We start from the raw sequence: 24368 nt of genomic DNA, 5'->3' as shown, positions 1-24368 counted from the left end.
CCCTATTCTGAAATTTAATAATTATAATGAGGGCAATGAGGATCAAACCCTAGACTACTTGGTCAAACTAGCTCTAATACCATCTTAAGAAACTATTCAACTTAAAATGCTTTTGTTCCAACTGATGCAATTGGGGGTAGCCCATCCCCCAACCCCAGGTGCAGGTTAAATTTGATCCCAAGTCTCTGCTACAACTAGTGAGAGACCTTACCAACCAGCCGGTTAGCAACTTGCTCAGCCTAAAATCTTAAGCTATTAGGTGAGGCCCCTAAATAGGTTTTTATTCTCTAACACATTTCCCTAGCATATCCAACTATTTCAATATCTTCATTTTCTGGTAAAAACTAAAGGAAGCTACACAAGACGAGAGTATCTAGGCCCCATGAATCATTTCTACAGATATTCAATAAATCCTCAGGGAGAGAATAGATACAAAAGGAAAAAGGGACAGCAGAGAAAAAATCTTGATGCACCAACTAGTCCACAGTTTGATTCACTTCTCTGAAGGAATGGGCATATGAGACACTATGATCCAATTTATCAACCAGTCTCAAACATTCTTTGATGATGGTCTTCAGCCTCCAAGGTACTTTAGTTAGCTTTTCTTCAGGCATGAAATCACTACGAGGGAGTCACTTGCAATATAGATGGGAGAACTCTTGAAGTTTTGAGCCATATTATGGGCTTCCAAAGCAGCCTAAGCTTCAGTAAAAATTATTGTGGTGATACCAATAAAGGAAGCTTCGAAATCCAATACATCCCCACAACGATTTCTTCTATGCAAGTAATCAAACAAGTTTCGTCATTTCTTCTCAAGGCATCAAAATTTATTTTATTAGTATCATCTTTTAGCACTTTCCAAATGATGGTTCTCCATGATTCTGAGCTATTTGGATTGTTATTAGTAGCCAAACCCGAATTTGATTCCCTATGTGAGATTAGAGCTCTTTCAATGATACGTGAAGGGGGGAAGGGATCTATTCTTAAACTCTTTACCACTTCTATTTTTCTAGAGATACAAAAGGATAAAGCTATATTTCTTGTAGGGCATTTGTTCCCCCATCATTTCTCCATTGTGTAAATTTGACCACCAATTCTAAATTGAAGAGCCTCCAATTCCCTAACCCACTATGAGTGGGTTAATTATAAGCTATACTTGTTTTGCATAAGTGCATTTAAGGAAAATATGCTCACTATTATCTTCTTTGCCATAGAAAAAAGCAATAGCCATCAATGGAGAGCACCCTAGATATGACCAGGGATTTTGTGGGCAGGCGATTATTCAAAAACAAAAACAATAATGCTTTTAATTTTGGGGTATCTAAAGCCCCCATATCTTACTAAGGACCAAATTTCTTCCCCCCAACCCCCTCGACATAGCATTAACCTCTTTGTAGGCAGAATTAATGGTGAAATTTCCTTCAAAACCAAATCTCCATATAAGGTTATCATCACTAGAATCTGAAGGGATTAGAATGGGCCTACTGTTATTTCAAACATGGTTAGGAATAGTTCTACAAATCTTATCATCCTTCCTCACCTTTCTCTTGTGGTCAATGAAATCCCATACTTTAATATCGTTATCAACACTAGAGGATTCTCTATTCACTAAATCCTTAATGGCACCAAAGTCAATCCATTTGTCTTTCTAGAAATTGATATTTCTGCCATTGCCAATGGTCCATCCAACACCTTTCTTAAGAAGAATTCTAGAATTAAGAATTCCTTTCCAATCCTAAGGTATCCCTCTTTTTAAAGGAGCATTCCATAGATTTTCATCCCTTAGATATTTTTGAGTCATTACTTGCACCCAAAGATTATGCTTGTCTTAAGAATTTTCCAACCAACCTTAACTAGGCAAGCTTTATTAACCAAGAATAGTAATTTAGGCCAAGCCCACCCCATCTGTTGGGTAAACAAACATTATCCCTAATAGAGTATGATAGAGTCATACATCTATCAAACTCTATCCTGTACACATGTCGATTTCTATCATGTTCTAACTTACTGCATTCTTATCTTGTACATGTATGATGAAGACTCCTGTACACATAGTACTCTTAAGAATCAACATAAATTCAAGTCCAAGAACTCATCGAAATCATCAAGGTGAGATTACTAATTTCTGTGTTCTGTGATATTACTGTTTATAGTGTTTTGTTTTATGGTATCAGAGCACAGGTTGTTAACCTCTTTTGCAACTCAATCATGTCGACTGTATCTGCAAGCTCAGGCGCTATTGAAGCTGGAGTCACAACTGTTGTAAACCTAAATCTGCCAGCTACAACAAGCCATTTAATCTCCATCAAACTAGATCACATGAACTACTTGCTATGATGATCTCAGTTTGTGGCTACTCTCAAAGGTTTTAAAGATATGGGCTATGTTGATGGTACTATCCAATGCCCACCTAAGACCATTGAGAAGGATAGTACTTATACCATGAATCCAGATTTCATTTTATGGGAACAACAGGACCAGTTGCTCCTCAGTTGGATCCTTGCTTCTCTCTCAGAAGGTGTTTTGGCCCAGGTTATTGGATACACAATCTCAAGAAGCGTATGGAATGCCCTGTCAAGGCTGTTTGCTTCAAAATCAAAATCTTGTGTGATGCAACACAGATTTGAATTGACCCATTTGAAGAAGATGAATCGGTCAATGGCCGATTATCTAGAAAATGATCGTTTGATCTCTGATAGCTTTACTTCTGTTGGTGAAATAGTCACAGACTCTGAACTGATTCAATTTGTGCTAGGAGGACTTGGCCTAGACTATGAATCTCTTGTTACTACTCTCTTGCTGAAGGGAGAAGATCTATCATTTGATGGCATACATGCTATTCTTCTCAATCATGAGATTCGAATGCAGCACACTAGATCTCTGTTTGATCCAATATCTCCCCAGGCCAATGTTGCAATGCAAAAGCAATCTTAGTCATTCAAAACAGATGGCTACAAGTCTAAGTTAAAGCCAGGTGAGCAGAAAGGTAAGAAACCTAATCCCTATCAAGGGGTTAGGTTCCAGATATGTCTAAAATTCAATCATACAGCTTACAAGTGTAGGGCTCATTTTGATAAGAATTTTTGCCCTGATTCATCTCCTTCTGCATACACTGCTGCAACTGGTCCAATCATTGATAACAGTTAGTACCCAGATTCGGGTGCAAGCCACCATATAACTGCAGACTTGGCAAATCTTCATCTTCAATCTGAATATACTGGACCAGATCAAATAACGATTGGCAATGGAGAAGGTTTGTCTATTGCACATACCGGTACCTCTACATTACATGCTTCTGAACATTCCTTTATTTTGAAAGACATACTCCATGTTCCCAACATTACTAAGAATTTACTTTTTGTGGCTAAATTTTCTAAGGACAACAATTATTTCTTTGAATTTCACCCCAATGAGTTCTTTGTGAAGGACCGGGAGACAGGCAGAGTGTTACTTTAGGGTCATAGTAAACACAACTTGTATGAGTTATAGGGGATTTCAAGTGGAGTTACAAATAATGTCCCTCCTCCTACTGCATTCCTTGAGGTGCAGACATCTATTGATCGCTGGCATGAAAGGCTTGGGCATCCTACTGCAAGGCTGGTTCAATATGTCATCGCCTCCAATAATCTTTCTCTATCTTCTAATAAGCGGATGACATTTTGTCATTCTTGCCCTCTTGGCAAGTCGCATAAACTACCATTCTCTTCTAGTTCTACTACATATACATCTCCACCTGAACTTATTTTTAGTGATGTATGGGGACCTTCTCCTGTGAACTCCATTAATGGATTCAGGTACTATATTGTCTTTGTTGATGGCTTTAGCAGATATCAGTGGATTTTTCCTCTTGTTCACAAATCAGATGCACTTCCTACATTTGTCAAATTTAAACAACAAGTTGAAAATCGTTTCAATGTTAAAATTAAATGTGTTCAAACTGATGGTGGGGGAGAGTTTAGAAAATTCCAGTCTTACCTTGAGCACAGTGGCATTTCTCATCGACTCTCTTGTCCACATACGTAAGAGCAAAATGGGATGGCTGAAAGACGCCATCGCCAAATTGTTGAAACAGGATTGACATTATTAGGAAAGTCCTCAATGCCTTGAGATTACTGGTGGGAGGCCTTTCATGTAGTAGTGTTTCCGGCTAATAGACTTCCCACGCCAACACTCAACTTGCAATCACCGTTTGAACTATTGTTCAAACGTAAGCCTGATTATGAGTTCTTAAAGGTTTTTGGGTGTTTATGCTTCCCATATCTTCGTCCTTGTGCTTGTAATAAACTGGACTTTTGTTCATCAGCTTGTGTGTTCTTGGGATACTATGATAATTACAAAGGATATCGGTACTTACATTTGCCCTCTCAGTGCATTTTTACATCTTGGCATGTCCTATTTGATGAAGATGTGTTTCCATTTGAATCTCATGAACCCAAACAACAGTCTTCACCTTCACGGTTCTCTCTTGGACCGCCTCCTATGGTAAGTCATGCCCCTTCAGTGCCATGTCCCACTACTACTGCTGCTCCTCCTATTGCACATTCCGCTAACCCACCACTCTCCTTACCACCCTCATCTGCATCACCTGATTTGGTACAATCATGCACCTCACCTTCACCAACTGATTCTGCTCCATCTCCTTTACTTGTACTAGAAACCAGTACCAATGAGCTTGTTTCTCCCTCCTCTACTAATGATGCTCCGATGTTGCCCTCCTCTGCTCCTCTGAACCGTCATCCTATGCAAACTAGGAGCAAAAGTGGGATATTCAAACCTAAAACATATATGGCTTCCAAGTATCCACTATCCTCTTTGTCTACTGTACCCACATCATTTGCCGAGGTCAATGCCAGTCCAGAATGGCGAGAAGCTATGCAGTCTGAAATTGATGCCTTACACCACAATCAAACTCGGGTGTTGGTACTACCCCCACCTAACATCAATTTGGTTGGATGCAAATTGGTTTTTCGCATTAAGCGAAACCCAGATGGCAGCATCAGTCGCTATAAAGCGCGACTAGTTGCTCAGAGATTTCATCAACGTCCTGGCATTGATTATATAGAGACATCCAGCCCTGCTATCAACCCCACAACCATACCTATTGTTTTAAGTATTGCTCTCTCTAGAGGATGGCCTCTTTAGCAACTAGATGTACAAAATGCATTTCTCCATGGAGATCTTGAAGAGGACGTATATATGAAGCAACCTCACAGTTTTGTGGACCCAACCCATCATGACTATGTGTATCATCTGGACAAGTCCCTATATGGCTTAAAACAAGCTCCTTGAGCTTGGTATCAGAAGCTCAGTTCCTTCTTACTTGATGCTGGTTTCAAGATGTCAATCTCTGATTCATCTCTTTTCATAAGGCATTCACCTAACAGTATCATCTTTGTTTTAATATATGTTGACGACATCATTGTGACCGGATCATCTACTAAGGCTATACAGTCATTCATCAAATGAGCAGTGCCTTTGCAGTTAAAGAATTGGGTCCATTACATTTCTTCCTTGGTGTTGAGGTCATTCCTGACAAAACAGGTTTAATCTTATGACAATGCCAATACATTGTTGACCTCCTGCGTCATGCTTCACTAGATGGGGTGAAACCTATTTCCACACCAATGGCTTCCTCCACCAAGCTAGTCCAACATTCTAGAGAGCCTCTTGCTGACCCTACTACTTTTCGTAGTATCGTTGGTGCTTTACAATATCTAACTCTAACTAGACCTGACATTGCCTTCTCTGTCAACAAAGTTTGCCAATTCATTCATCAACCCACTTCTGACCACTAGGGAGCAGTTAAGCGAATTCTACGTTATTTCAAGTCTACGCTTCTTTTTGGATTACGGCTATCTCCTTCTACATCTCTTGATCTCCATGCCTTTTCAGACGCAAACTGGGCTAGTTGTCCTGATGATAGACGATCCCATGGTGGTTTTTGTGTCTTTATGGGTTCCAATCTCATTTGTTGGTCCTCTCTTAAGCAAGCTACAGTCTCTCGCTCTAGCACAAAATCGGAATACAAAAGCCTTGCTTGTGCTACATCAAAACTGATTTGGTTGCAGTCACTCCTTTGTGAATTGGGTGTTTCATCCACTACTTCTCCCACCCTATGGTGTGATAATCTTGGTGCGAACTATCTTACAGCAAATCCAATCTTCCATGCTCGCACCAAGCATATTGAAATTGATTATCATTTTGTGAGAGAGTGGATTGCTAAAAAGGATCTCCATGTTCGATTTATTTCTAGTCATGATCAGGTGGCCGACATCTTCACTAAGCCCCTCTCTCTTGCTCGATTCAGCATGCTGCTTGACAAGTTGACTGTTGTTCCACCCCTGTCAACTTGAGGGGGGATGATAGAGTATGATAGAGTCATACATCTATCAGACTCTATCCTGTACACCTGTCAATTTCTATCCTATTCTAACTTGCCGCATTCTTATCTTGTACATACCCATATGATGATGACTCCTGTACACTGAAGACTCCTGTACACATAGTACTCTTAAGAATCAATATAAATTTAAGTCCAAGAACTCACCGAAATCATCAATGTGAGATTACTAATTTCTGTGTTATGTGATATTATTGTTTATAGTGTTTTGTTTTAATCCCAACTCATCAAATGGAATGGTTTTTTACCATTATTCTTTGACCACAAGAAATTTTCTGACTTTTCTTGATGTCCTTAATCGCATCATTAGGAATCTTGAATGATCTCATGATGAAATGGGGTATTGAACTGATAGTTCAGTTAAGGTGATTAACTCTGCCTGATAAGGAGAGGGTTTTCTTTTTCCAACCCACCAGTTTATTGTTTATTCTTTGCTTAAGATCATTAAAAATTTTCTTCGAAACTCAACCATTTAAAATTGGGGCCTTAAGGTATGAGTTTGTTTTTTTTCTCAAGAAATTCTCATCATTCTAGATAAAATCTTTTGAAGCTTAGGAGGGATATTTTTTGAAAAGGACATGGCCGATTTGCTAAAGTTTAGGCACTGACCTAAAACTTTTGCAAAATTTTCTAAAATTTCGTTATCTTTTAGAGAAGTAGGGATAGAGGATTTTGTGAATATCAAACAATCATTTGAAAACTGAAGGATTGGGATACAAGGACCTCCCCTTGAAGCCTTGCCGCCAATTGGATTGTTGGGCTTTTTTGCTTCCTCAATAAGATTTTTAGATAGTGCTTTAGTACATAAAATAAAATTATATGGGGAGAGGGGATCACCTTGTCTAATTCCTTTAAATGGTTCAAATTTTCTAGTTAGAGAACCATTGATTAATATTTGATAAGACACAAATCTTATGCATGTCATGACCCACTCTATCCATTTCTTGTGAAAACCAAACTTGTTGAAAACTTTTCTATGAATTCCTTCTCAAGTTTATCTTAAGCTTTCTCCATTTGAACTTTATAAGCCATGATTCCGGATTTTTTTTTTCCATTTCTCATACTGTGCATCATTTCATGAGCAATGAGGATATTATTATTTATTTGTTTATAAATGGCATAGGCTTATGGGTCTGAAGTTATTTACAATTTCGGGGTTCTTTGACTTTAGAATCAAGGTAATGAAGATTTTATAAAAATCCTATTTAATTTCCCTGAATGAAAGAATGTTTTACAACATTGCACACAACATCCCCAATGATGTCCCAATATTTCCTGAAAAATAGGGCATTTAGACCATCCAAACCTAGAGCCTAAAGATCCTTCATCGAATTTAGAGCCTCCCATATCTCTAAATTTGAGACATCCTTACTAATCATATTGTTCTGACTTCCGATCCTCTGAAATGTATGGGGTGATGTTTCTAATGAACTCATCAAACCCGGAGACACCCTCAGTTTTAAACCTTTATTCAAATTTACTAGTTTCAATATCTTCTATCTATATCCATGCATTTCTAAAATGTATCTGTATCTATATCTGAACTGTTCAATAGATATCCAATACCGATACTTTGATACTTGCACCCAAAAAACTACCAAACCAGTGGAGACTCTCGTGATATAATAAAAGCTATATGCAGCCTCAAGACAATTCTTTGGTGAAAGCTCAATTTGTGCCTTCGGCTTTGCCGGGCCGTTGGAGTTTTCTGCAACATTACCACTACAATGTTTTCTTTCTCATTGTAACGCAAATGGTGAACTCAAGTTGTAATCGGAGACTAACATAGTTCATCGCCCAAGTTCTCTTACAAATCCGTGTGTATACTGCCAAGCACAGTGGATCTTCTCAGCGGTCAGTACTCGCGGGTTGGCTCCAACCAACCCACCAAAACAACCATTTTAAGTGAGGTCTAGTCGGATGCGCTGAACCTAACTGGATCCAACCTAACCAATCCATCCACATCCAGTACTATAAGCCGATCTACCTAAACTTTAGGCCTAGTCATAAAAAAGCACTAGGGAAAGCCTTGGGGCTTAGGCACTTGGATTGTGCCAGCTACTTTTCATGCTTCTCAAGTCTTCAACGCATCAGTATCAGTAATATTTTGTCCACATTACGTACCATATGTCCACGTCTGGAGCTTTGTTAAGACCTATCGTAGTTCCCCAAAAACTTTGGGATCAAATCCATTTTCACACCCTGGAGACACGGCCTGTACGCCCGAACTACCGGTGGCAAAGGATCTCTGCAGGCTAGACCAGCTTCCGCTCCCTGCCTTGCCCACAAGTTAAATGAAGAGAAGGAGAAAAGAAAGAAAAAAGAGGATACCTAAATGATATTTTGCATCCTTTATCCTTCTTTGCAGAAATTACACCAGTGACGAAAAGATTTACCTTGCATAGAAAACTAATGCTACATTCCTTCACATGGTTGTAGCCTAAAATAAAACCATTAGAACTATCATGTCAGTCCCATTCCAATCAGGTAGAATGATCAGAACCATTGCTTCGAAACAACTTCACATGGATGTAGCCTTATATAGCAGCAGCAAGGTATATATCACTATATATTATTCCTTATCCCAAATATATAGGGTTGGCTACATGAATCATGTTTCACCATTCCATACTGTTCAGTGCTATATCCATCATTAAACTATGGACACTAAATCATTTCTTACTAGTTCCACCCAAATCCTTTTTCTCTTCTAAAGGTTTTAGCCCCTTCAACTTATAACAAATCACTTCTAAAGGATGCTGCAATTGGTCTTCTTTGCATGTGACCAAACAACCTCGGCTTACTTTCTCATTTTATCACTGAGCTACTCCAGAGTTACTTTGTATATATAACCTAAATTCTAACCCTATAACTTCTAATTTTACTGGTCATCCACCCAAGTACAATACCAACTGACAGGTAGCCCAATTGGCGCACTAGATGAATTGTCCCAGCGGTGGTGTAGTTCTGAATCCCACTATTATCATCTCTGTAAGAAAAGAGCTGTTAATGTGATGTATTCACTTAAAAGAGTAACGACCCCCAAGGGGGTGTCAGGCAGTGATTAATGCCAAAAATTAACCAAGGACAGAGTAAAAGCATGGACTTCTTGATATATAAAAGAATAAAAAAAAATTAAGAATGCAATGGTTCCACTATGATACAAGGAAGTCTTTACCCATAAAATGCAATTCAATAAATATTTAATTGCTTGGAAGAATATTTAAAACACCAAGTGGATCATCATTGTGGAGGTGGCGGAAGATCTGGTGAGTCATCCGCTGGAGGTGGTGGAGACGGTCCAAATTCAAGATTCGGGTATACCCCAGGTGGCCTCTCCCGAGGTTGGATTGATAACAACTGGCTTGAATTGCCCACAACATCTGCCCATCCGTAATGAGGTTCAGCCCTTCAACCAAAAAACCACATTTTGTTAACCTGAAGTCTATAGGCTTTTCCATCCTAATTTGGCATATACTACTATATTTATGAGTTCTCATGCATGAACTTGCTGAATTTAATTTGAAGCAAGAATCATAATTTCACAGTAAGTTGGTGAGTTTCCTAAAAATTCTCTACAATTTGGTGGGAGAGCATGCAGAGCCTTTCCAAAACATAACTTTTTCCAATACTTTGTTAATATGTGATTGATATTATCAAAAAGCTAAAACATTTTTTTTTTAATTTCTTGAGTTTCCTTGTGTGTACATCAACTAGAAAAGATTCAGTTATAGAAAATACCCAAAAACCATTTATATTCCCAAAATATTGAATGTTGATTGCAGACCAGAAATGAACAATTCCATTTAGAAGTAATTTAAAATGAATGAAAAATAGAATTATCAAATAGATTATATGACTTCCTTTATGTTATTAAAAAATTAAAACAAATTATGTTATTAATCTTGTTGAAAGAATGTTGAACGTAATTTTTTTTATCAATGTTATTGAACTTAATTTAACTTAACAGTAACAATCTATTAAAACTTTAAGATAAAAAAGAATGATAATTAAGTAATAATATGATAAATTTATAAAATAGGTAGGAATAAATAAATGATATCTGGGGTATCATTAATTATATAATGTTCAGAATAAAATTGCAAAGAATTGTTAATGAGTAGATGTTATTCCATAACAAGATGGGTCTAGTGTTATACTTCTATTGAGCAGCTATTCTATGGCCATAGCTTTCAGGATAGGAACAATTTTTGAGATGCCTTTAAATTTCATTACTGAAGCAATGGGGTTATTATATAGAAATTTGTCTAGCTCATCATGTCTGTATGCACGTATATTATGAACCTTAATTGGAGCAGAACTTTATGCTTCATCAATGACTAATCAAGTCTATGAATAAGTTTTCTGAGTTTTGAATTGTAATTATAAATCCTGACAATTACATTATTAAGTTCTTCCTAATCTTTTCTGGAACTTCCTCAATGCTTCTATATTACAGTGGAAAGATTTTCAATGAAGTCAAAATCTCAATTAGCAATTAAGTACTCAATTTTGAGGTTTATAAGCAAAATCTTACTCATAATAGGTTTCCTCATCCACAACAATATCCCAGCTTTCACCTGTTGTGCTTTTACCATACTTGTGCACTTTGCTGAAACACACAGAACAGGTAATGTTTTAGCACAGTATGTGAAAAGTTGGGGAAATTTATGTCATAGTGACATAAAAGCAACAGTTTGATTCAAAATCTAAATCGTAATGGCAGAAGATGCTAACATATTATGTGGTTTTGAGTTGCATACCCATTTCCAAAGTGCTCTTCCCCCCATGTCCTTGACCAACCTAGAAATGACAGAGTAAGATGTTGATATGAATGAAGTACATTTAAATGATGTTTAATCATACGGTATGTCAAGTATCTATTATGTACTACAAAAAGAAAATGTTGTTGAAGCATGAAGAATCATCAATATCTTGGCAAATTAGAGTACAAATGAAACATTAAATGCAGAATAATATGACTTATATCTGTTAATCACTAGGAACCAATAAAGCTTTGTTTAAAGCTTCAACAGGACATACTCTTATACATATTTATTATTACATACAGAGCCTGCGTATAAACATTTAGTGGCACATGAAAACATTAGGTGCCTGTAGGATAGAAAGGAGGATGTCATACTGACATGAACAGGGTGGGTAAAGAAGTATCTAAAGTAATGATAAAGGAATTAAGTTGACTATAAAAGAGAAAGAATAAAGGGAAGAAATATTGCACCTTTAGAAGAAAAGATAGGGAAAGAAAGAAAAATAAGAAATCACACTCCTATCAGACAGTAACTTTAAAACAAACTTTCTATTCCATCTCGAGTATAATATGTTTAGAAAGCTCTAGGTAGGCTAGGCCTAGGCTTTCTTTTTTTTTTTTTTTTTGATAAGTGAGAAGTTTTATTAATTCAAATAAGAAAATACAATCAGCCTAGGAAGAGGCACGAGATGTTACCTCCCCCAAGGACTGAATCATATACACTAAACAAGTCCAAGCCTGAAACACAAATTACAAAGTAGCCCAAAACAGATCTCCCCTTGACACCCCTTGCTTGGCCAGAGAATCAGCCATTGCATTTGCTGATCTGCTGACCCACTGAAATCTGACAGTCATATTTCTTGTCATCCATTTAACTTTCTTTAGCAGGTCCCTATAGCCCCAGCAAGCTGTATCTGGGCTATTCAGCCAGCCCACTACTACCTTGGAATCCCCTTTTACTAACAAATTGTTCACTCCAATTTGACTAGCCATCTGTATACCTTGTACCGCTGCTAGTAACTCTGCCCTTACAGAATCGCCTTCACCCACTGGTCCTGAAAAAAGAGACATGCTGTCTTTGTCTCTCAGAATCCCACCAATTCCAAATGGCCCTGGGTTACCTTGGCAGCTGCCATCAAAATTCAACTTTACCACTCCATCCAATGGGGGTTTCCAATCCACTTGTGACTTGTTCTTAGTGGATACTGTAGAAGCCACTACTTCCCAGTTTCTCCTTAAGCCATCAAAGGAGAAGTCTGCCAACAATTGTGAAGATTTCAACCATGAGATTGTCCATGTCAATATGCATTCCTTGATTTCAGCAATACTTATTTCCTTTTCTTGAAAAATTCTAGCATTTCTCTCTTCCCATAAAAACCACAAAGTAGCGGCTCTGATACATTTTCATATTAACTTCCCTCTTTTTGTCAATCTCCCAACAGCAGCCAGAATGAACAGCAACTTTACTTCAGAGGGCAAGTTCCAACACCCAAATAAGGAAACAACCCAATTCCAAATATTGGCAGCAAAGGAGCACGATATCAGCAAATGGTTACAGTCCTCACCCTTCACTTTACACATAAAGCACCAATTTGGGGACAGACACATAAAAGGTTTCTTCTTTGCAAGTTTTCCATAGTATTGATCTTACCATAATAGGCTTCCCCAACAAGACACTGCTATTTTGGGGGGTATTGGCCTTGGCCAAACCTCTTTATCAGGGAAGACTTGAAATGAAGGGTTAGAGCAAAGGGCTTGGAAGAAAGATGCACAAGGAGCCAACCGAGGTTAGGGCCCAGACTCTTTTATCCGGGTTAATGGGGTCCAAACACACTGACTCTAGAAACAACAATAGCTCTGACACACAATGAAATTCTTCATCCCTTAACCCTCTTTGAAACCCGAAATCCCAGTTTAAAGCCAAAGGGCAAACCGAGGGGGAAAGGAACCAAGAAATGGGTTTCTTTTTAAAGAGGGTGATGGAATAGAGAGAAGGGAAACGGTCTTTTAGGGGTTGAGTGCTCACCCAAGTATCTTCCCAAAAAGAATGGAGTTTCCAGAACAAGCATTGTATCTTACAAAACTGAGGAATTTAGGGAGAATGCCAGAGATCGCCTTCCAAGGTGTTGTGAGCAAATCCCTTCGAGATACCCCCGCATCCCAACCTAATTTAGAACAGCCATGGATACTTTTCACTACTTAATGCCACAACCTCTCCCTCTCCAAGGGCCACCTCCAAAGCCACTTGCCTAAAAGAGCCTCATTCTTACTCACCACATTCCCTAAGCCTAGGCCTCCTTTTTTACTTCGACTCACCACCTCCCACCTAATCAAGTGATATTTTTTCTCTTCTCCAGGTTCCCATAAGAAGTCCCTCATCAGTTTTTCCAACCCCTTTGCCTCCCTTTTAGGAATTCTAAATACTGACAAAATAAATAATGGCAAGTTGGCTAAAGTTGCTTTAATCAGAGTAACTCTACCACCCACGGAAATATAGTTTCTCTTCCAAGCTACCAATCTTTTTTCGAATTTTTCCACCACCGGGTTCCAGAACCTACCTTCCTTTAGATTTCCTTGACAAACACAAATACCTAATCACCAAGAAATTATAACCTCAATAAACTCTTTAAAGCAACTAATAACAGCTAACTTCATATAAAGAAATCAAAATCACTAAAAATAATGAATCACAATTTTACCATAAATAACAGTTATGGAAATTTCCACAAGTAGTCTAAAAGTTACTATAGATAGTAATTTCAGCTTTAAATGAGAAAAGTAATTTTTAGAAGACTGAAGCTTAACCGTACAGCCACCCCCATGTTTTTCCTGTTGAAGCTCTTGATTATTTCAATCAAAGAAAGAAAAAGAGAAAGATTCACTGTTAGAATTTCTTAAGCCTCTAAAGAATCATTGTGTATAATTACAATCTACAATATGAAAATATGAATAAGTGAAAGCAGAGTTGCAGGAAGACATACGATGACCAGCTGGTGACACATGCCATGTTTCCCCTTGACGTGAACCTATGCCTGCAAAAAATTTCTCTTCCCATTTATCTCCCCATTTTGTTCCAAGTTCAGTCTCTGCCCATTTATCCGTCCTGAAAGTACAAAAGAACCTCAATGTGAATCCTATTGTCTGTTGGGGCAAGATTAAGCATCATAATGTAGACAGTTCACAAGCAAGTTGTACCATCATATGGATGGATATCCATGGAGTTTGACATAAAGTAGTAGTTTAACTCTCTCAAGACAGTTATTCCAACATAAGCATGTAGATTTGGAATATTCTCATTGGCTAACTCACATCCATGACTGATCAAACATATTTCTTGGTATTATCATCAAATGCAGATAAACTTTTCTTCTTGTATTCACTGACGAAACTTTCTGAACCTATACCAACGTCCCATTACAACTGATATTACTTTCTATAACCAAATCTTCCCTAAACTAATTGTCATTTATATTCATATGTTGCACTATGAGAATAACTAAAAGTAGAACACAAGAACTATGCCAAAATAAAGAATTTAACTTTGAAGTAACAACTAAAATAACAAATTAAAATACCTAAAGTTGTTTCTATTGCTGATAAATATCATGCTTATCCACTGCAACAAATCTATGACTGCTTAAACAGTTCTAACTTGTAAGAATCTTCATATTCAAGTATGTGAACTTTAACCATTCTATAGGATCTGTATATGCTGAAAGGATGATGCTGTTGAAATGCTTATGCAAAGCTCCTGCACCTTGCTGGTCCTTTAAATAAGATATCATCAAATTAAGACACTATCATAACTGACTTAGCAAGTAGCTCAATGTCAACCTTGATGGAGAACTGTCCTCACCAGTCACCACTATCCCCTAGCATACTAGCCACCACAGTTCTCTTTCATCTTCCTAATCATATTAATTCTGGGATTTCCTATGTATGATTATTAGTTGATAGAGTTTCCTTAAAGAGAAAATTTGCAGAATTCAGAAATAGCTTCAGTTAAATTTAAGATGATTATTCCATTAGATCAGTAAACAGCATTTCACAAGACATATTAAGTTTATTAGTAAGAAAGAAGTTTCGAACAACCATTTCAGGACAGATCCTCTTCCGTCATAGTGCTCCCCCCACTTCTCCCACCAGGATTGCTCATTCAGTCTACCATATTTGTGTGCTCCCTTCTCTGTCCAACCTTTTGCATCATACTTTTCCCACCTAGAAGAAAGAATATATATGTTGGAAAAGAAATTAAGCAAATGGTTGTGCCCAGAAATGAGAATAAAATATGATTAAAGCTCATGGAAACATTTTCTCACCATTTCTCATACCATCCAGCATTTCCAGTGCTGGATTTTGCTTGTTTCTGTGCACTCCTCTCTATCCTTGCCAGGTTACTGCAGATTAAGTGTCACAAGGATTTTGTTTCAGAAAGATGAAAAGATATAATCCATAACAATGCAAAGACTCCAATATGTCAAATACTTAAGAAAAAAAGAAATTTATTAGCAAGGTTCTATTCATTAGTATCAAATCTTTTCAACTACAAAACAATGATCAAGTCCATTTTGGAATCTGATCCCATCCGACACTGCATTGTCTTCACATGTCAAATACCTGCCAATAAATTTATTACAATAAAACTTATTCTGCCATTTTCAGTAACTATTTAGATATTGTAGAAGAAATATCAGCCCAGTGCACAAGGCTCCTGCCAATGTGGGGTACATCTGTCATTCTCCAGACCCCACATTTGTAGGAGCCTCGTGCACTGGGCTGCCCTTTTTTTATTGACATAGAGTACTAAATATTTCTTCTACAATATCTAATTGCTTACCTCTATCTTGCATTAGTTAGACTATTGGGGAAACATATCATAATATATTAAACAAACTGCAAGGACATGATGGTATATTGGATTTGTTAATACTAGTCTTTTTGATACTATACCAATTTCCATATACATGTTTCCATACCTAAGAAAGTTCTATAATCATTTGATTTAGTATTGGTTTCTTATAAAAGAAAGGATATTAATACAGAAAAAAATTATGCAAAGCACACAGATAGAAAGTTGGTCGGTCACAAAACGCACTATGCAATATAAAACAAGAGAAATTATGCATCCCCAACACTGTCAACCACCTAACTGAAGCATTTTGTAATCTATGACACCCAGATAACTGTACAAGGGTGCCTTGGCATGTTGGGTACTACTTGTGAAAATTTTATATCCAGTACCATATCAAGCCATATCCTTGATGTATCCTGGTAACAAAGATTGTAATCATATCTGGCAATTGCAATGATACACTAAGAAATCATAAAATTGATCAAAGTAAACATATCAGTGCAATGATACCAGTCACTCGTAAGCATAACCATGAAGCAAATAGGTTCTCTAAGATACCTCCATTCATCTTGATAAAGAACTTCTTGCCATGTCTCCCACCATGAATCTCCTTCAGCATTTTTTCCAGATTTCTCCACTCCTATGGAAAGATCAATAAATAATGAAATGAGGAATACCTTAGAGTGACCAATATACATGAGAAGACATCTTTCCATGTAATAATAAAAGAAGGGAAAGGTTTCTACATGGTTCATGTAGTAAAGGATGTACCATGGCCAAGTATCTCATAAGTGGACACTTATGTGGTGGTCTAGAAAGCCCTCACATGTTTGTCAGCTCACTCTACAAATGTGGAAATTTTTGGCCTAATAAAACCCTGCCCACAAGAGGAGATAAGAGCCCTTTTTCACCCTTCTTTTGTATAAACAAAGCATCAGGACATCAGCTGCTGTTATTTGGCAGGAAAATGGAAAGAAATTGTAGGCTACAGGTATGACATGAATATGTCACTTCATACATGGTCAATCCAGAAAGCCCCCTTATAGCCATGTAGATTAACCACATTATCACACCACATGGAAATAAAAGGATGGGATTCAAGAAAATGAACTTAAAAATCCCTGCAGTGGACAGTTTTTTAACTAACACACAAAGTCCACGGGAGAAAGAGCTTTGTTCCTTCACCCTAATCACTATCCTTGAAATGCAGCATAATTTTAATTAAGCCAAAGACTCGGTAAATATTTCATTTTGTCATGTATGCTAAACACCTAGTATTCATAGATCATGCCAACATCAGCTCTTGGAACAAGCTTTCATTAGTACAGATAAAAAGAATCTAACTGGGATTCAAAGTTAAAATCTTGAAGATAGCAGAAAGAATTGCATTGGTTATCCTTTATGTCAAGAATCCTTGCCAACAGGTAAAGTCATTCCAAAGATCTAGCTGAGATCATGCACTAGAACATGGTACATATAAGACATTGGAAAAGTAACAAACTAACAATGAAATAAATTTTCAAGCAAGGGATTGTAGCAATTTACACCAGAAAATAAAAAGAAAAAACTAAGGCTTAACAATGTCTGTACTTCCAATCAAGTATTCAAAAGCATCAAGGTTCAAAATTTCAATATGATATGCCCTGTATTGGGCATATTGTATCACATATTGGCAGGTCATGGATATACCTATTTTAAGGCTTTTCCAAAATGTGATGTTTTAAATGTTAATTAACAATAATATTGACCCCCTGTGAAAATATGGGAGTAAAAAGAGAGTTTTCTATAGTATCAAAACAATCAGTATGCATGTCTGTGCATATCAGGTCTATCAATACTTTGAACCTTGAAAACCATCATCTTTGTTGTACTTGTTTGTTTATTTATTTATTTCATGGGAGGGTTAGGCAGGCACTATCCAGAAACCTGGATATACAAGGAATATGATGTTACTCATCAACCTGGGGCAATTATTTTTATAAAAAGAACTTTGTCACCTATGCAACAGAACCTGAGCGAGATACGCATTATTTTTCCAGTAGGGATTCACTTTGTCACCTATGCAACAAGGCATCTGCCTGAGGCAATTATTTTTATAAAAAGAACTTTGTTAAGTATAGCTTGTTTTCTAGGACTTTTGAGTAAGCTTGTCTCATATTTAATGTCTTCAAGATTAACAGAATCATAATAATGCTTTATTTATTATGGTTTGTTTAGCAAATAATATCATACAGAAGCCAACTTATTAAAACCATAATAAACAGAACATATTTCACTTCTATCACTGTCTTGGTGATGGTCTTTGTCGTCTTGCCTCAAATCCATTTTATAGCTCTTTGAATTGAAAGCTGGTATTTTATGATGCCTTTTTACCCCTCTGGTTTTTATTTTTATAAATGATAAGGTTTACTTGTGCTATACCAAAAATTGCTACACAACCCATATAAAAATACGAAGGTAAAAGCCATATTTGATCTATTGCTGATTGACAAGCCAATTGAAGAGCCACTTCTACATCTAGATCAAGAAATTTTTTACAGATGTCTTTCCGTGCGGTCAGTCGGCTATTTACAAGCCCGGCAGACCACAATTCGGTCTTTCCCGTTTGGTTCACGGTAGATCTAGCCGCCAAAAGCCAACGCGCCGAAAAGACGTGAGAAGCCCAAAATGGGCGATTTTCGGGAAGTTCTAAATGGAGCTTTTGCGTTTTTTTCTATTCATCTTTGTGCAGAAAGATACACCTTAACCAAACGGGCTTCAGGCTGCTCAGATCTTAATGCAAAAGCTCAATGCGTCTTTTGACTGTCAGAGCTACCAAAAGATCTTCCCAAAAAGACTTGAAAAATTGCCCCTGAATCTCTCCTATTTGCAACTACGAGTGACAGGTTTCTGTTTGTTGTTCACTTCAGTTGTTGAGTCTTCATCACTTCAACTCAAAGGACAAGCTTTCTTTACAGGGGGGAGAATGATACAGCCATGGCAGCAAGGAAAAAAATCTGTAGAAGAAGAAACCAAAATTTTCATATTCTTTAACAAATTGCAATTTCACAATTCATGGGAAATTTGGATTTTGGTCTTTATTTTTTGAGTTTTTTCAAAGTTATTTTCTAGTTTGTTAGTATCTTGGCAGTAGGGTAAGATTAGTAATGGGTATTTGGAGTTACTTTAGGAGTTTTGAGCCAAGAGCCTTTATTGGAGCATCCCTATGTGCTTACCTATAGGGTTGCCTTGGTTTTTGAAGCAGTTAGAATTTATTTTGGGTCAGTTTTCTAGTTGCAATTGGAGTTTGTAAAAGGAGATCCAAGCCCTTATTCTTAGTCATAGATAGAACCATTATAACTGGAATTTTATAGTTTATTTAATGGAATAAAAAGTTTGTTTGAAGTTATCTATGGTATGGGAACATGTGTGATCTTTCTCTCTATTTTCTCCCTGTTTTCTTCTAAAGCTGTGATGTTTCTTCTCTATTTAGATCCGAATCTTTCTCTTATCGTTAACATTCTTTCCCTCTTCTTCCCACCATATTCACCTTAGTAGGATTTTTCTCCCTTTTTTCCTACATCAGTAGGGTACAAAGTGGATCCCAAAAAGACACCTTATCCCTAGGCATTACCTTGACAACAATGCATGGCAAGAGAATAACTCAACTATTTGTTATGCTAAAGATCCCCAAAATTAATACTTGATCCTGAAAAAATAAGTTCTGCAATACAAGTGACTTTTCATTAACTATTCAAGGATAGTTGCTAGAGACATGCCACTCATGACTCATCCATCCAACAAGAGTGTCTAGGCATTACCTTGACAACAACGCATGGAAGGAGAATAACTCAACTATTTGTTATACTAAAGATCCACAAAATTAATACTTGATCCTGAAAAATAAGTTCTGCAATACAAGTGACTTTTCATTAACTATTCAAGTATAGTTGCTAGAGACATGCCACTCATCCATCCAACAAGAGAGTTGCTAGAAACACATAACCATAAAGCTATGTTGTAAAGAGACTGCAATAATTCCTACAATCCAAGAGTATTCACCAATCACCAGAATATTTTATTAAAAGATAAGTTTAATAACATGTATACCTAGCTCCTTGTATCCAGTCCAGTCACTCTTCTCCCACCACTGTCAAGGAGATCAAGAAAATCAATCAAATACATCCACCTGGGATCGTACTTATTGAAGTTAAAAAATCATCACAGTAGCACAATTGGAGTATCATGAAAAATTAACTAGTAGATATATATAATGAATAAATGGTGATTGATGATAATCTACAATTTTTTCATGTTGGAAATTTGAAACTTTATGGAAAATTCAGAAGGTTAACTCTTAAGATGGTTGTAACATATCATTTAAAAGGCATTAGGCTATTCTGACAGAGTAACTGCATTCACACCTTCAATCATTAAAATTCCCTTCTGATATTAGATTCCAACAACAAAAATATATGAAAAAGAAAACATTTCCTTTTTGCTCTTAAATACAAAACAAAAAAAAGATAAAAATGGTAGGCAAAATTTCAAAAAAAGAAAAAGATAAAGAGGATAAACAGAAAAACTTGTATATTATTGATTTAATAACGAATGACAAACTCTAGCCTTTTTGTAAAGAATATTTTACTCAATTTTTCTATAACCTCTTCCTGCATGGTGTCCAAATATTACCAAGAATAGACATCCTCCAAATATTTCTTTGATGCCATAATGTCAATTAGAAAAGAATATAGACTGATGATTTTCTCTCTGATCACTTGGTGCTGTTCTTTCTAAGCATCTATGTATAAGACATAGACATAACAACTAGTGAGTTCCAAATTAATTAAGCTAAGTGGAATTGGAAAATCAAATATATAATGCCTTCTATGATAACCAGATGCAGGTACCAACACAGGAAACAAGGATACGATCTCCATTTCCTAAAATCCTAGGCAGGGATATGGGTATAAGACTATAAATATCCCACATAATATGCATAATTCATACCTATATATCTAGTTTTTGAAGCTAAGTATCATTTTTTTAGAAAATATGACTTGCCAAATTTAATTAAACTTCTAACATCTATAGGGTTTGTCAAAACCTACAACTTTACATATTTTGGAAGTGTTAATTTGATGGATATATCAAAAAATGTCCATGCAATACCCAGCGTCATATTGGGCACATATTGTGCCTGACACTAGTACAGTAGGTAGACAGTATGTTAGTCATGTATAGATATCCAGGTATCATAGAGTGTGTTGGCATCAATGTGTAAACAAAATCTCATGAAGTCAAAGTATTAAAAGTACAAAGATCATCCATCAGATTCAGTCATTTTAATTTATCTTTTCCAATCAGCTTGCATTCTCTCCCTAATAAGTATCAAGTAGTACTTCTCTACTTTGAGAAGACAAATTTATGAGAAAGCAACAACATACGGTCTCTTTCCATTGTGAGGAACCATCATGACTTTGACCACCCATCCTTGTCCAACGGCATCTGTATCCATTTTCTCCAAGGTCCTCTCCACTTTCCCGATACCAAGTACTCCCATCTTCATTAGTACCAGATTCATTGATGTTTTCATTCAACAAGTTGATGCCCCAATCCTCCTCATTAGCAATGCCAGTGTCTGCAATAAAGGAAGTGTAGCATGCATACATGCGTTTACAGGAATCATATAAGAATAATGAATTTTAATTAAAGTGTAATTCAACATATATCCTTAGAATAGTTTAATAGATTTACACAGTCTTAGCAACTGGATGGTTGGATGTTGTAACTTACCTCTTTTAGGTGGAGTATCACGAGATTGTGGAGCAGAATTTCTTGGGCTACACCGAGGATAGAATTCTTCTAGTTTGGAAACACCACGCCTTCTGAAGTAATGGAAAGTGGAAACTTACAGCAAAATGAGAAATTTTGAAACATGTTCCAAACATGGAACCGGATATAACTTTGTACTTGATCAGAGGTGTTAGTGACTTGAACTAGTTCAAGAAACAAGAAAAGTTGAATGAAATAGGTATAAATCAAGTAATAGTATGCACATCTCCTTATACTCTAATTATAGGCCTAGGTTCTGAAGACCAATAAAAGGGAAGGAGCAAGTGAAAACTATGTGATGGTAGAGATTAAGAAATGAAAAACATGAGTTGACAACTTTGATCTCCAAAACCATTAAGGACAAATATCATCGATATTCGATACTTGGGTGCCTCAACTAAGCTAGTGAAATGAGTGGTTTTCTTTGAACCCAATGAGAAAAACAAGTTAGGAGTTTCTTGCTGAAGACCGCATTTACAGGTGTATTGTCCCCATAGTACGAGAACGTGAAGCCTGGTAAGTCCACAAACAAGTATGTCAACCAGATTTCCAGCTTTGTAAATTTCCTCCTCGAAGACTTTAATATGTACTCGCAAAAAAGACATACAGGTGTATTGTTCCCTCGTTTCAAAGTTGAGTCGTTTTGCAGATATGAATAACTATTACTCCCAAAAAAGACTTTAATATGTACTCGCAATCACAAGCACAACCTTAATAGGCAAAGAAGCTTTAAGAAAAAAATTCTCGCTTGGAATTGCTTTCTTTGATTAAGTTATGCTCCGCCAATTTGTTTATATGAATAACTACCTAATGGGTTAGAGAGACCTTCATGAATTCAACGTAGGAACACCAAAATCCATTATAAGGAAATGGAATATTAATGAGCACAAAAGATGAGAGTGTTACCGGGGCGAGGCAAAGGGCAATGCAGGCATTGCTTGGACACGGACTCTAAGAGGGGAATTCTTGCGTTCGTACCGCCATTCCTCAGCATTGTCGACGCCCTTACCCGACCCGGACTTGGTTCGCATCGGAGTGACGGAGTCGGAACAAGAGCAGTCGATTCGACAAAACCAGTGTCCCTCGCCACCACCACCGCTGCGTTCCCCCTTCTTCTTGCGGAAATCCAATCCTTGATGATGCAGAGGAGGGGAAATGTCAAACCCTCTAAGCTTAAGATCAAATGGAGCAGCAAAGCCTCTGGAACTGGCTGCCATTATTTACAGAAGTAGCATAGAGCGGAAAGAGAAGGAGAACAAGGAAACCCTAGTATGTACGTCTGCACAACCCCTTGAGCTTCACTGAAATTCTCTGGCTAAGTGGAGAGTTCTTCTTCTTATACAAGTAAGACAAAGAACAAGTTCAAATCATCAAATGTGCTTGTCCGCTTTCCCGTTCGACGAAAGCAGTGAGTGAGTCTGTTAATGCGGAGGTGGCGGAGGTAGATTTAAACGCCTAAAATTCGGGCATATTCGATCGACACTGACGGCTTAGGATCTAGAGATCCTCCTTTGCGATGTGTTCGGAGATTTATAGTAAAAATGAGAAGAGACCAAGGTCACCCAACCGCTGACTACTGCGGAGGAGTTGCGGAGTTCTCCTTGCGACAGGCCGGGTTTGGAAAGAGGGTCATGATAGGCCACGTGGCAAGATACAAATATATTTTGTGAATTAATTTTTAACAAAACACCTGTCCCAGGACAGATTAAATGGAAGTGGACGACAAATGCAGTAGATCCGGACTCAATTTGATGCATTCATTTCGTTTCAGGACAATTGGATTTGGCCTCGACTGTCGAGGGAACAAAGTTAGAAAGAATGTTGTTTTCTCCTTTTTTTTTTTTTTGTTACAAATTGATATTGATGCTCCTGCTTTTTTAAAGTTGAGGATGGCCGATCCACATGGAAAAGTCTTATGCAGGTAAATGTAACCATTCGACTTTTTTACTCGTATAAAGCTAATGTTAAAAAATGGTAAATTTGTCCTATCTTATTTTATAAATTTTAAACATTTCTTCAAATTTTTTATTGTTGTTGAAGTTTCGTAATTGCAATCATACACCCTAAAATTTATATCTAACAAAAATTATAATCAATCAACTGGTATCATTAATATAATAATCAATTAAATGGTATTTATCAAAATTCATAGGTGAGTTTTAATTGGTCAAAGATTTTTAGTACAATATCCTTCTTGCATCATAGATTATTCATCTGTTAAAATCCTTTAACAAGAGTCACAAAAATGTCCAAAATACCTGTGCCATTATTATTGAGGTTGGTTTCTATTGAAAAAATAAGACAAACTTTATGAACAACAAAAAAAAGAGAATTTAAAGTTGCAACTTTATCTTTAGGCTAATGATACAAATGGAGTGTAAATCCCAGTCTAGTAAATATGCACTTTGGTCCACTTTTGCCTGTATTTGGCAACATTACATTTATGCATTGACAAATGACAGACCAATGCATATTTACATTGATAATAAGATGTAAAAGTACATCAATAAAAAGAAGTAAAGTTGCATTTAAGT

The 24368-nt window shown here is 36.9% G+C and overlaps 1 protein-coding gene across 1 annotated transcript; it reads right to left on the bottom strand.

Moving 5' to 3' along the window:
- Window positions 1–9490: 9490 nt before the first annotated feature.
- Window positions 9491–23422, bottom strand: LOC104587105 (protein EARLY STARVATION 1, chloroplastic-like). Its single transcript, XM_010244562.3, has 11 exons — window positions 22741–23422; window positions 21796–21887; window positions 21447–21640; window positions 20110–20149; window positions 16579–16660; window positions 15488–15565; window positions 15261–15386; window positions 14150–14271; window positions 11164–11203; window positions 10938–11012; window positions 9491–9809 (listed from the first exon to the last, which is right to left on the bottom strand). The coding sequence occupies exons 1-11, from the start codon at window positions 23049–23051 to the stop codon at window positions 9644–9646; spliced, it is 1326 nt and encodes a 441-aa protein (XP_010242864.1). The 5' UTR covers window positions 23052–23422; the 3' UTR covers window positions 9491–9643.
- Window positions 23423–24368: the final 946 nt, after the last annotated feature.

This window comes from Nelumbo nucifera, chromosome 6 (genome assembly GCF_055504915.1).
Source record: "Nelumbo nucifera cultivar China Antique chromosome 6, China Antique-T2T, whole genome shotgun sequence".
Taxonomy (NCBI): Eukaryota; Viridiplantae; Streptophyta; class Magnoliopsida; order Proteales; family Nelumbonaceae; genus Nelumbo; species Nelumbo nucifera.
The sequence above is the reverse complement of the archived record's forward strand: the minus strand, read 5'-3'. Positions and strand labels throughout refer to the sequence as shown.